Source organism: Pecten maximus, chromosome 3, assembly GCF_902652985.1.
Source record: "Pecten maximus chromosome 3, xPecMax1.1, whole genome shotgun sequence".
Lineage (NCBI taxonomy): Eukaryota > Metazoa > Mollusca > Bivalvia > Pectinida > Pectinidae > Pecten > Pecten maximus.
This window is the reverse complement of record NC_047017.1, coordinates 14,357,976-14,372,212: the sequence shown is the minus strand read 5'-3', so window position 1 is coordinate 14,372,212 and position 14,237 is coordinate 14,357,976. Positions and strand designations below refer to the sequence as shown.

General features: G+C 34.3%; 1 protein-coding gene across 1 annotated transcript; it reads right to left on the bottom strand.

Annotated features, from left to right (window-relative positions):
- Positions 1-1,969: 1,969 nt before the first annotated feature.
- On the bottom strand, positions 1,970-12,666 carry LOC117323295 (protein pellino-like). The gene is made up of 10 exons (XM_033878429.1): positions 12,362-12,666; positions 10,869-11,023; positions 9,508-9,637; positions 8,304-8,405; positions 7,876-8,073; positions 6,147-6,332; positions 5,810-5,908; positions 5,169-5,381; positions 4,416-4,531; positions 1,970-4,122 (listed from the first exon to the last, which is right to left on the bottom strand). The coding sequence occupies exons 2-10, from the start codon at positions 10,982-10,984 to the stop codon at positions 3,993-3,995; spliced, it is 1,290 nt and encodes a 429-aa protein (XP_033734320.1). The 5' UTR covers positions 10,985-11,023; positions 12,362-12,666; the 3' UTR covers positions 1,970-3,992.
- Between the last annotated feature and the right edge of the window lie 1,571 nt (positions 12,667-14,237).

Here is a 14,237-nt window from a genome sequence, read left to right as displayed (position 1 = left end):
ACATTTTTTTAGAGGTGGGGTGAGGGTTCAATGTTCCTTCCAGTTCATGGACATGTTGCATTGCTTAAATCAGTGGAGACATTATACAATAGTTTTTTTTTACAATATTCATAGTCTGACGGAATACATTTTTAAAATTTCACTGTTAAAACACTAAATTTTCAGCCTTTTATGTGACTAAAGAAAGGTGCGTCAACTCGAATCAAATCTGACTAGTTTTCAATGGGTATACATGCATAATACATACACACAAAACTTGTTTCTGTGGGTAAATGATGAGAACATTTGTACAGTAACACAGAGCAGTAGACTGTCATGCTACGGGCCTCGTACATAAAGGATCAAGTCTTCGTGTCACCGTTAATCTAAAGTGATCGAGAAGTTTCTAAGTAATCAAATCAATCCACACTATTTGCTCAAATGAAAAAGAAAAATTGCCATTTTTGCCTGCAAGAATGTGCAGTTATGAAGTAACATAACATTTCCTGCATGTTATGACAAATATGAAGGTAGATTTGTATATCACAAAAACTGTACACTTTGAATGTCATTGTTGAAAGAGCTTTGAAAATAATTCAAACACATAGCAATTAATTATTCTTTGGCATAATGCTTCTGGGCCACATTTATTGGCAAATCAGAACTTGCAGAAATAAGCTGTTTTCATGATTTGTTTGTGAACTATTACTTTTCAGAATACATCAATACTTAATGAAAAAATATTGATTCATACTTCAGTACAATGTTGTTATACATCTAAACCCCTAAACCCCAGATTTGTTTGTGAACTATTACTTTTCAGAATACATCAATACTAATGAAAAGATATTGATTCATACTTCAGTACAATGTTCTAAATCCCCCCCCCCCCCCCCCCCCCTCCAAGTTGATCTTCCTTGTGTATTTCTCAACAAAGAGATTACATTGTTCAATGTGGAGTATTAAGCTGAGGTAAATATGAAAAGACTTATTGTTCTGAACACATTACTGGAAGATGAGGGGGATGAGACAAGCAATGAGGATTACAAACTAAACACATATTACACAGTGAAGATTGCATAGTATATAAAGGGCTGTTGATGAACATAGCAATGCTGTACATGGAATGATCCGTGTGGTTCAGTGAGACCGCCTGTCTGTGAAATAATTCTATCTCATGTTGTAGTGCACTAGATCTATCACCTTAACGATGTTCCCGGCTGTACAATTCAAGGAAATTCAACTCCATCGTGTCTAATGTAATCTTGATCTCAACAATAGGTTTTGAAGGAAGCACATATCTACTGTAATTAAAACTAGAACTAATCATCCCCATAGCCATGTAATTTTACAGACTGAATATCGCCAGAATCTAATTTTAAACTGTTTGATTCCTGTGCTCGTCTCAATAAAAAAAAAAAAAAATCCATTATGACATCACTTACAAATTTGTTCATTTACAGGGCAAGCTTTAATGCTGAAAGGATAATAAGTCTCTCAAAAACACATATAAAATTGTTTCATTACAATTAGCTTTAGACCTCCAACCTATTATCATTATTTTCAAATTGTATATTTTTTTTATTTTTATTTTTATTTTTTGAGTTATTCTTAATTTTTGTTAGCTAGAAAATTCTCATTACTTTTAATAACAATAAGAACCATTCATCATTGTGTTTTGTTCAAATCAAGTGAACCTAACTATATCACCATTTTCAATTATTTTTGTTTCAAGTTTTTCCAAGTACTCTATCTGTGTTTGTTCAGGACTTAAACAACATCTTATACAATTAACAATGTATCTTACCCTCACTGCCTCACATTTCATAACATTCAACATGTTTTTAAAACACCTCATACATTAATTATTGTAACTGATCTAGCAAACATTTCTTTAGGAACATCTCCAACCTTTACCCTCACTGATCTGACAAACATTCCATTAGGAACATCTCCAACCTTTACCCTCATTGATCTGACAAACATTCCATTAGGAACATCTCCAACCTTTACCCTCACTGATCTGACAAACATTCCATTAGGAACATCTCCAACCTTTACCCTCATTGATCTGACAAATATTTCTTTAGGAACATCTCCAACCTTTACCCTCACTGATCTGACAAACGTTTCTTTAGGAACATCTCCAACCTTTACCCTCATTGATCTGACAAACATTTCTTTAGGAACATCTCCAACCTTTATCTTCATTGATCTGACAAACATTCCTTTTAGAAAATCTTCCAAGTTTACCCTTTTTCAGCTCACCTGACAAACACACCTCGAACAATCTCCTGAGTATAACCTGAGGTAAGAATTATTTCGGAACATCTCATAAGTTTACCCTACCAAACAAATGTCCCTTTTGAACATCTCTAGAATTTACTCTATCTGGAACCAAGTTCCTCAGCTTATCTGTAAAACTGGAACAATCCCCTTAATTAACATCCAACTAATCAGAAATACAGTTTTTATCAAATACCTCAAGAGTTCATTCTAACTATCAAAAGTTCCTTTTGGAATCTCTCTAGAGTTTATCCTAACTAACAACTGTTCCTTTTGGAATCTCTCTATAGTTTATCCTAACTAACACACATTTCTTTTGAATCCCTCTAGAGTTAATCACATGTCACCTAATAGCACCATTATTGGTATCCTATGTTGTCACACAGAATTCATTTTATATATGTACTTTATCAAAGAAAAATATTCAAATAGTAATGTAGACCTCAACCACTTCTCACTTTCATTTAGAAGATGCTTCATTTGTGAATGAAAAACTTTTTGAGTTTTTTTAATTTTTAAGAATATGTAAATGAAGAGGTTGTTAATCAAACAATGCTTGCTTTGTTTACATCAAGACCAGTTTACATAGGTTTATGAAGTTTAAGTTAAACTAGATTAGCATTGCAGCATCAAAAATATCACAACATGGCACAGAAGTAAAGAGGAACAGTTGGTGTATGTTCGGGGGTTAAAAACAGTCCTAACAGAGCTAAATGTAGTTTTCATGGTAGTGTGATTTGTGCAGTTCTATGAAGAGGAACATTTCCTAGGGATCTGAGCTCTAGTTACATGGCGATGTGAATTATATGTGGGTACACAGACTTGGTACTGAAATGTCCCAATGATCTGACAATGAATTACAGACAGAAGGAATGAGGGAAGTACAATCCTCAGATAACAAAACTCCAATCATTTCATTTCCAGTACATGTATATATTGAAAGTAATCTAGCTACATTTCAGTCATACAATTGGTATAAAATGTAGATTCAACCATTTAAAAAAATTTGAAGATCACCAAGTAAATCTTGTATGTCAACTTTTCACAGAAACTATTGATGTTTCGTCTTGTGTTGAAATTCCAAGACTCTTTGATTATAATTAAAATACTGATATATGCAATTTTGCTGTGAATAATTTGTGAATTACCCTGGATGAAAATGATATGGCTTGTAGCTTTATATAGAAATGCTTGTGAATTAGAGCGGAAGAGAATTTGGACTTTAAAATCTACGTGATATATTGAGCATCAATGACAAAATGATTCTCTTTTCAGGCAAGACTTGTGGCATCACAAGAAATCAAACAACCACAAAGATGGCTGATGTTGGAATCATCTTGAAGCGAGTGTCCCACACCACAGTATCATTTACCTATATTAAATTGCAGTCTGTTCCTTGGCTTCAGTTTAATATTATATGTTTTGTAAGAGAATTACCGCCCAGCAGTGACATCAGTGACATCAGTGACACCAGTGTGACATCAGTGACATCAATGACACCAGTGACATCAGTGACACCAGTGTGACATCAGTGACATCCAGTGTGACATCAGTGACATCAATGACATCGGTGACACCAGTGACATCGGTGACATCGGTGACTTCAGTGACATCAGTGACTTCAGCGACATCAATGACACCAGCAACATCAGTGACTTCCATAGCAAAGACAAGTACAGCAATAGAATGTACAAGTAGACTGGTCCATTATCACAGTCAGACCAGCATCAGTCGTCTGTGTGGTCCTGAAATATCAGTTTCACAAAGCCAGGGTCGGCGTGAAGGGGCGTGGCACAGAACGGACAAACGGCCTGGAAACCTTGACAACCATGAGGAACGGGAACCAGGGACCAATATCTGCAAGTAAAACAGTTTGATATACAATATTATATCTTCAACACATGGCACTTAACAAAGGAAACTTCCATCAAGTAGAGTAATGGTCCTGAAAAACATCAGTTTGTGAGAACACAGCTTGAAATCTGTCTTTGTTACAAAATGTACGACAAAACATGCATGAGGTAAATTTTAATGATCTGGTTTTATCTGTATAATCATTTTGGAAGAGGTGTTTTAAAGAATATAATCATTAAATATTAAAGAGTTGATGTATAGATTTGATGAATCTTATTACAATGTATGTGTCTCACCTTACAGTAGCTTCTGACGCTATGTGTCCACACGGGTTAAAACAGTGGGTAGGAGGCTCGGAGTCAACATACACACTTAATTCACATCCCATCTTCAACTTCACAAAAGGGCCATCCTGAAATTAGTAAATGTATTGTTGTACAGGCTTAATATATGTGTACTGCAACAACATTAATTTGGCTGGAGTGGTCCTAAATCCTTATACAATATTTTACCATAACCCTACTTCCTATGGTATCTTGTTTGTGTATGGGTTATTCAGTAACATAACACCTGAGACAGGAAGAGGTAAATCAGTGATCATTCAACATTTTAAATTTTCTCAAGTTTCTGACTAATTAAAACAATGAATCATCTAGAGAGTTATGAACGGTCAAATTAAATTAATAACTTAATTTGCACTCCTGTTTCATACAATAAACTCTGTCACATCTTGTGTGAAGGTCAAGATAATATGATTTTAAAATATGAAGGGAAATTATATTATTGTGAAATTCAGTGAAATTACAGGAAAATGACATCATACATTTTATGTTCTCAAGTTCTACCTTACTAAATTTGCCATCGAATAGATGTGTAAAAGTCGGTGACATGATACCTCGCAATAGACCGAGTCATGTAGGCAATAAACCAACTTAACCTTTACCACCTTGAAAATATGTAAATATGTATTGCATTGTCTATATATGTCTATGACTGTTACCTGAAATTATTTCCTGTCTTAAATCTAAAACACATGTTGCTGTTGTTACCTTAATACACAGGGGACAAGTACGGCTATCATTCTCCTTCTGTCCCCACTGGTGTTGGCCGTGGACATGTCCGCATTGAAGATACACATACGGCTGTTTGTCAGACAGCTCCAGAGTACCTTTACTGGGTAACACCAGGGTCATTAGACCAACTGGACACTGAGGACGACCAGCATTTATCTCCTCAACCAGGGACTCAAACTCATGTTCACTCTGAAAACCAATTTGCCAAAATTCATGAAAAAACTTGAAAATGTAACATTTTGCTGTGATGCCATCAAAATGTCTTTGACTTATTAATTCTCAAAACTTAATATATCAGTCAGAATTTAGTAATTCTTTTTTTTTTTTCTATTTCATTAATATGGTATGCATCACTCCTCCAAGAAATAAATTTTATATCAATGCGAAGATCAGAGATGCATAATCCTCTGGGCCATTGACCATTAAGACCACAGTTTTAACGGCCAACTAATTGATCTTATTTTACTTTCTCAAAAGCCTTGACAAAGACAATGCCCATCATGACATCTACAGGTCTGTCAAGATTTCTGCCTAAAAACTGCACATCAGAATAAATGAACCAGTTTGTCCACATGAACGAAAAGACCCCTGCTCTCACTAGAGAATTGATACTGTACCGGAGAAGTGATGAGGCCAAGAGCTGATCTCCATAGTAAGGTAGCACCACAAAGATCTATCACAGTTCCATCTTGGAGAATATTGTCCTCATCCAGAATCTAAAATATTTCACAGATGATTTAAATAATGATTTAGACTCAGAATATAAAGTGGGAGGGGACATAACTCCTGGTGCTGTTTGACATATTTTCAGCATGTGTTCTGAAAACTTAATATTCCGATCAAAATATCTAAAGTTAGCTTCAAATTAAACCATTAGAATTTTGCTGAAAGGCAATCTTGTAATTTTCCTTGATTGAATAGTTAAGAAGATGCATGTTCTGGTATGTCACTAACCTGGTTGCTTTTGAGAGGTGCTGATCTGGACTCTCGGAGTGGATATATAGCACCCCCAACAGACACCTCCCGCCATACCCCCGGTTTTCCTGAGGGGTTGAAACCCCCCTGGGGCTGCATGATGAATACACCATTTGTGGTCAATCCATCAATTTCTTCTCCTGAATACCATTTCACTGCCTTTTCCTGCAAAATCATAGTTACAGGGTCTAACTGGTTAATTTTAATATCAGAATTTCAGTTTGTTGAGTCCACCTTTTTTTACTGCCAGAATTTAAATTGATTTAGTCAAACAAACTGGTGCTAATATTTCTAAATTTTGCTATTTTTGAAATATGCCTTCCACTTCACAATAATGCAGGACAGCAAGTGAGAATTGTCTAATTTCAAATGCGCTTAAAGCCTCTCTATGACTTCATAACGTATAAATTAAAACAAGAGACACATGGATTTTGAAATATTTCAGATGATTTGACACTTTTTGGGTCTTTCAGGCATGTCATCAAACTGTCTGATAATGTTAACCAAGTAAGAATGAATTCAATACAAATCAAACAAATGATAGTCAAAAATGTGATTTCCCTATATAAACTATAGTTAAGTTTACCCCCTTTGTCTCAGGTGACCAAATAATGTGTTAAATGTTACAATATATATATCCTAATGGTGATATAATGTGAGAATCAATACTGTAGTTCTTCATAATTGCAATTAAAACCTGGAAACTGATAACAGGGATTCTCTAATGTGGTGCTCCACTCTATATGCAAATGAGCCACGAAAAATATGTCATGCATGTTTTGAGGAATGGTGGAATGGCCACCAATGCCACGAATCAGCAGCTCAAAGTCAATCAGACCTACTGGCTACAAAGGCAAAGAAATCACTTATACAGCCAATGCGAGTCTGTTAGACAAAAAAAATATATAGGCTAAATGTGAAAAGCCATATAAATTTGCAGTGAAACTTCTCTGCATTTGATAATCACACTTATGCTTTCTGTTTATCATCTGAGGATATACTGTATAGCTGTTAAATTTTATAGGGCTAATATTTTCGCCTCACATTACATTTGTATGTACCTGTATATGTAAAAATATATAATGCATATTCATAATCTACGGTTAGGATATTCATGAAGTATATCTTTTAACACTATACTTAGTGACTGCAAATATAGCGAAATTAAATCCCCCATGAATATTACCAACTCAGCACATGCCGGGTTGGTTCATGTTCTATTTTTAGATGTTTGTTTCATATTCAACATATGGATTATTAGCCACTATTATATTACTATATTATATCATATGATTATTCTGAGCAGATTTGATGGGAATTAAATGAAGATAAACCCAAACAGGTTTATGCAGTTGATTTGACAAAGTTTCATATTTATTAACAAAAACATTGAGAATTTGAGGGAAGATTGTGATCTTGATGGGAGAAGTACAATACACAACACATATATCCACTTATCCTTTCACATATGATTCCATCTTTATCCATCTCAATGTGTAGGAGCCAGAGACTTCAGATAAACTTGGGTTAAGTTTAAGTTAAAGTACTCCATATAATTTTAGGATACTGATTACATTCTAATCAGATAAATCTGTAACGTGTACTAACCCCTACAATACCAATTACATCCCAGTCAGATAAATCTTAAAGGTACTAACCCCTACAATACCAATTACATCCCAATCAGATAAATCTTAAAGGTACTAACCCCTAGAAAAATGTTTCTCCCCGAGTCAAATCCAGCAGCATATATTTTTGCTGTATATGGTGGGTCTCTTTCCATGAGGATTCTACACGCAAATCGTGATATAGTACTTTGAGTGATGCTGTCATTAGCGGTTCGCTGATTTCCGGGAATCGTGTCCATCACAACATAGTCTATAGGTAATTCTGAAGATCGGCCAATCTGGCAAAAAATCATACAATTTCAAATCATTTTTGAATACATCTTAACAAACACATTAATCAAAAGTTGTTCTTTACATTATTATCAATATGTTGCTTATCCTCTTATGCTTACTTTTTATTTTTGTATGTACAGTAATCTGTGTTATTATATGGTAATTATAATGCTGTTTGAACAGACAAGGAAGACAAATTCCATACTGAGAGACCTCTGTTGAAAGTTGCTGTTACCTGGTACATATCTGTGTTAGGATCCTGTTTATACTCCACAATGACGGCCTGGTTACGAGACAGAGTGTAGGACACGGAATGCTGGTGAGTGTCCTGGACGGCCTGCACACATTAAATCAACAACACATTGGTCAGTATTAGCTATCCCCAGTTACCCATTATGTACACTGTACCAAACATCTTAAAGTAGCCAGTTATCAAGATGTACAAGTGATAAATAGGAATATATATGTAAGTATTCATGTTAGTATTTTTATCATAATGCTGTAAACAGATCAAATTTTGAACAGGGTTCATACGGATTTAGTCAAACCAAATTCAAGGCCTTTTCAAGGCTTTTTCAATGTCTTAATTAAATATCCAAGGCCCATTTTACCCATTATCTAAGTCATCTTGAGAGGAAACAAGGGAACAAATAGGCAACTTATAACTTGATCAAAATACAACTTGACATGGTAATTATTAATGTCTGTAGGGGAGGCGACATGGACGAAGTTGAATCCAAATGATCAGTGGCCAGGGTTTTACCTATCCTAATGAAACCTTTATATTCAAGGCTTTTTCAAGGCTGTAAACCAATTTTCAAGGCCTTTCAAGGCCCAAGGTGAAATTCAAGGCTTTTCAAGGCCCAAGGTGAAATTCAAGACTTTCTCAAGGCCCGTGCTAACCCTGTTGAAGAATCTACGATGTCCTGACATTCATGGTTATTTTCACTTTATTAATTATTATTTTACGGGAAGAATGTCTCAAGTATATTTAGGTATAAGAATATCTGCTATACTTGATCTTGACTGAAATCAGCAATTCAGTGAATCAAAGACTGTAACATATTTACAATGGGAAGAACTTTACTTCACAATGAACACAGGAACATGTATGTAATCATTGTTTTTCACATGTACACTAAAACTCACTTGTGTCGAACATGCTTGAATCGAATACATCGGATAAGTCTAATATTCTGCTTGGTCCCGCCGACTTTGACTTATCCAAGTTTTACTGTACCTATTTTCATTGTTTCATTCCTGTATAAATCTTAAACAGTTCACTCTCTGATTATTATATATTATATAAACTGAAAATTCATTCTATTTTAGGGGCAGAAAAAAGAACTCGGCATCTCTCACAACCTGAACAATTGCAAAATTACCTATAACTTTAAAACTCCATGTTTGATGAGTATTTGTATCTGTTAAAGACTTACCTTGGAAGACTGGGGGTTTTTGACAATGTGTTTTCGATATGGTTTGACACCATTTCCAGCGATTCTCTTAGCTAAAATAAATTTACTCTTCCTCCTTCCTTTGTCACCATTAGGTAAGTGTCCATTGTACCTATGAATATATGACAATGATTTAAATGTAATACTGGAATGCATGGTTAGCACAGTGAAGATTAAAGAATTCATAATGATATAACATAAACCTAATTATATAACTAACACTTCACAGGGCTTAAAGTGGATATTTTTACCAAGTGGCCTATTTGGCTACCAAATCATAAAATCTAGGTGCCAATTGGAAAAGTTCAGTGCCTGGCCTAGTTGTCTTAAATCTCAAAAAAAATATTTAATTCTTTAGATCAGTATAACATCTCTCTGCAACTTTTTCGATTGTGAACATCATTTTAGCATTGACTGCAACCTTTGAAAGATTAACCAAATCGCAAATTTACACATTTTTTTAGTGGCCATGCAGACGCCTTATAGGTCAATAACTGGTCGCCAATGGTGAATTTAAGTTGTACATGTCATGGCCACTAAAATAGGCGCCACTTTAAATTTGAGCCCTGCTTCCACTCTCTGCATCATAAACCTGTGTCAAAGGTTTTTACTTTAAAAAAGACTTAGGTTTACCATATATCTGGCAATAGGCATTTATGTCTGGTGATTACACTTCACATCATAATCACCTTTACAGTTCAGTAATCAATTTAAAATGCCAACAAATAATAAAACATTGTCCTGAAATGAGCCCATTTCTTTTCTTAATAATAACAGTTAATGTTGGCCCCTTTAGCTAAGCACACAATCAATATTGCAAATTACAGTTAGATTCAGTTTGATTTTTGCATGTTTTAATCTAAAACTGGCTTTTTCAAACGGTTCCAATATAACGAGAAAATTCTCCCAAAAAAATTTACGATCAACATTTTTTCTCATAAATTTCATGAAAAAAATTACTGTAACCACTAATGTTGCATTGAAATCGAGAAGGATCAAATTTTAATAGGTTAAATATGTATGAAACCTTATAAGTGCAAAGAAATTATGAATATAATTATAATCTACATACCAGGTATGTCAACTGTAGAACAAGTATTATTGTTTCTCTTTTATAATATAATCCAATTTGTCAATGAAACATACCAAAACAAATTTTTACATGTGAAATGTTGACAGAATCCTTGTCACAAAAACAATACTATAGCCTGACCTGGCTGAGGCGAGACAAAAATGATTTTAACACAAAATATATGTGATGTAATCAAGGACGAGATAAACTTTCGTATGAAGCCAAAATGTTAAACTTTATATATATATATATATATAAGAGATTGCTATACCCTAGGATCACTAGCTCTCCATATTTAATGGACTGTCCCCGAGGTGGTTTGTGGCTTGGACTCCCCTGGGAATATTCCCCGGCAGTAGGCTGCTGACCACTACTGTGCAATGCCATTTCCTTTCTAGTGAATTGACATTGTCCATTGGTATATTGCTGGAAATAAACACGAATAAATATTGATTATCATGATCAGATAACTGTGAAAACAATCAATCTTGTATGTTTTATTATCTAACTTGAACACCTATAGCTAATCTGATAGCTTTACTTGTTGAGAAAATGATTTATAAAAGTGTTTGTTTTTGTCATGTTATATTGTCTGCAATTGTGCTTTTAGTACATCTTGTACCTATCCGATTGAAATAATATATTGATGTAACCCTGGTAAATACTTATACTAGCCGCAATATACCGCTTGGCTAGAGAGATCTTCTCTTTAGCTCGATCGGTTGACCGTAAGACTAGTAAGCCAGAGGTCCCGGGTTAGATCCCTAGCGGAGGCAGTGATTTAAATTTAATTTATCATGCGCTCTGTTACATTGATCCGCTTTCCTGTTCCGAACCTGTGTTCATGCATATCAGATCATGAAAGTATGATTTTAATCAGATTGGTCCTGTCCTGTGTTTCGCCCTAAGGGGTATTGTCGAGTGCAATGGCTGACACCATCAGGTGAAAACAGGTTATTCAGAAAACATGCATAGAATTTTTTTCACACAAAATTAGTTATTCACTGTACATGTCAGTCTGACATTAACAGAGGATAAATGAATTGGGAAATGTTGGCAAAAGTGAAATTTGTTGTTTTCATTAAAAGTTATCACATACTTTGTCGGCTTTATTAACCACAGGCAGAGACTTGCCACAGGTGCTTAGCACATTTATAAGGCCAAGACCGATTCTCTATATTATAATCAGTCTTGGACTTATAAACATGCTAAGCACCTATGCCTTCACTAGGTTGCAGTATTCTCGTTTCCTGGAAGATATATTGTTTTCTTACCATCATGTATGTTATCCTGTACTTATGTCAACCTATATACACTTTTTGGGAAAATCTGGCAATAAAAAAACCAAAACCACATCCATTTTCTCAATAACCTGTTTTCACCTGATGGTGTAACTGTAAGTCAACCAATGCACTCAGCAGTACCACTTAACAATAAACACGTGTTCCAAAATATCACTTGAATAAGAACTGTTTAGAGAACAAACAAAATACAACTTTAACATTGATAAGATTTCGTTCTTGACTTTATATATTAAAGGTTAAGATCACTGAATTAATAATTGTTGGTGTTACACAGACTTATTACATATTCATTAACTTCTTATAATTAGAAACAAAATTTTAAGTACGCGGTCTTGTTCAAAGTAATAATTAAAACCTATTCATCAAAATTATCTAAATGTACAATTTACTAAATTAATCTGTTAACCAAAATAATATATCGCATATATTTAAAGAAATTAAGTTATACTTTGATACATACCTAACATCATAAAGCCCTTGGACATGTTCCTCTCCCCCTCGTTGAATCGTTGGGCTTAACCATGTGTTTAAATGCCTTGATAACAATGAAGCGATACAGACGTTAATCTTCGCCACAATGGTTCTGATTTTTTCTGATTTACCTTTCTCTTTCTAAAACAAAATTAGCTTAAATGGTACTTCTCTAAAAACTCCTGTTCTGTGGTAACGGACAGTCTATGTTTCGACAGTATTATCCATTCTGGTGTTTTTTTTTCCGATTATTTCTTTCCTCTTCGTGTTTGTATTATTTTCATCATTCTCCCCGGAAATGAAATTTCTCACGTAGGTGGCGCTGCGAACGATAACTTCCGGTTATAATTATTTACATTTATTTCTGGGTGTTGTTCACGGTATTTCATAATATATACACGATACAACACATATTTTGGTGCAGGAAAACAGCAATAGGTAATCATGGCGTTTGGATTAGATGATAGCTGGGAGCTTAATAATGCTGATTTAATTCAGCAACTCGGTGATCTAGATTGGTTGACAAATGACCAAACTGAATTACTGACAGGAGTGACCATGGTCCGAGTTGGATACGAGCTTTATCAAAGAGTAAGTGGCGAAAGGGAGATGAAGGCTATGCGTGCTGAAACCATAATGAACATAGTAAAATACATAAAAGCAAATCCAAAAGCTTCAAAGGAAGAAATGCAGAAGGAGATTGCGAAACAGATCTGGTTGTTTTCACAGAAAGTGGAGAAGATGTGATGACCAAGGCAGATGCACCTGAACTATATATACATGTATCTAGCTCCAGACTAGCTGTCCCACTGATCATGAAATAGGACCGTCATCATCTAAAAAATGAAGTTTAGCAACACGATTTCATCACAAAGATGCCTGGAATATATATACCAGTTTCCTTTGAATAAACTTTAAAAAAAAACAACCAAAAAACAAATGTGAACTTTTATGAACAGGACATGTACAATGCAATTTGAATTTACTGTTAAATCCAGACAAACTGTTTCTTCAATGAGAAAATGGCAGGTATTTGTGACAGAAGAAGGAATACAATTTTCTACTTACATCAGTTTTCCAAAGAAGGTTTAAAACATCCGTATGTTATATTGTGTTGGATTACACCCCCATCAGTGACAGCAAATTTATTTAAATAGAGTTTAACATTAGTGTTGTGCATGTACATATTCAAGATTATTGCAACTTACTGGATACATTCAAGCCCAAATAATATAAATAAACTATGGCAATATTAAGCTACTGAAGAACTTTATTCAAAATATGTTGTAGCAGTTTATACATACAAACTGCATGTATATACATAATTCATGTGTTCATTAATCATTGATTTCATAACCGATGCAGGATATAGATATGTTGCATACTTATAAATGTATAACAGGCCTTTTGATAAAATTTCAAAATGTGTAAATAAAGAAAAGTTTGGTATCTTTTGTAAAACAGTGACATGCTGCCAATTAATTATAATAGAATTATCAATTATTGGGGTTTAGAAATTTGCCTTAAAAACATTTTTCCTGACAATTTAGAGGATTTTTATCAAAACATCTACCCTGTATCATGCTGGTTATTCATGCCAATGAAAACAAAATACTAGTGTTTTATTGAGGAATCAATGCAGCAAGTTCATATCAAACATTAATTATGTGTCTAGATCTGTTGTTAGTGCAGTTTTAATTTAATTTTGATGGTAATTACTAATAAATGTTGTTTTCAAACTTTTTGAAACTTGTCTATTTTATTGATATGCTTTATGACAATGACTGCATATGCAATATACATTATATTAATTACAGACATGTGCACTCTCCAAAGAATTCCATAGTGCATGATGTGTCACAAGT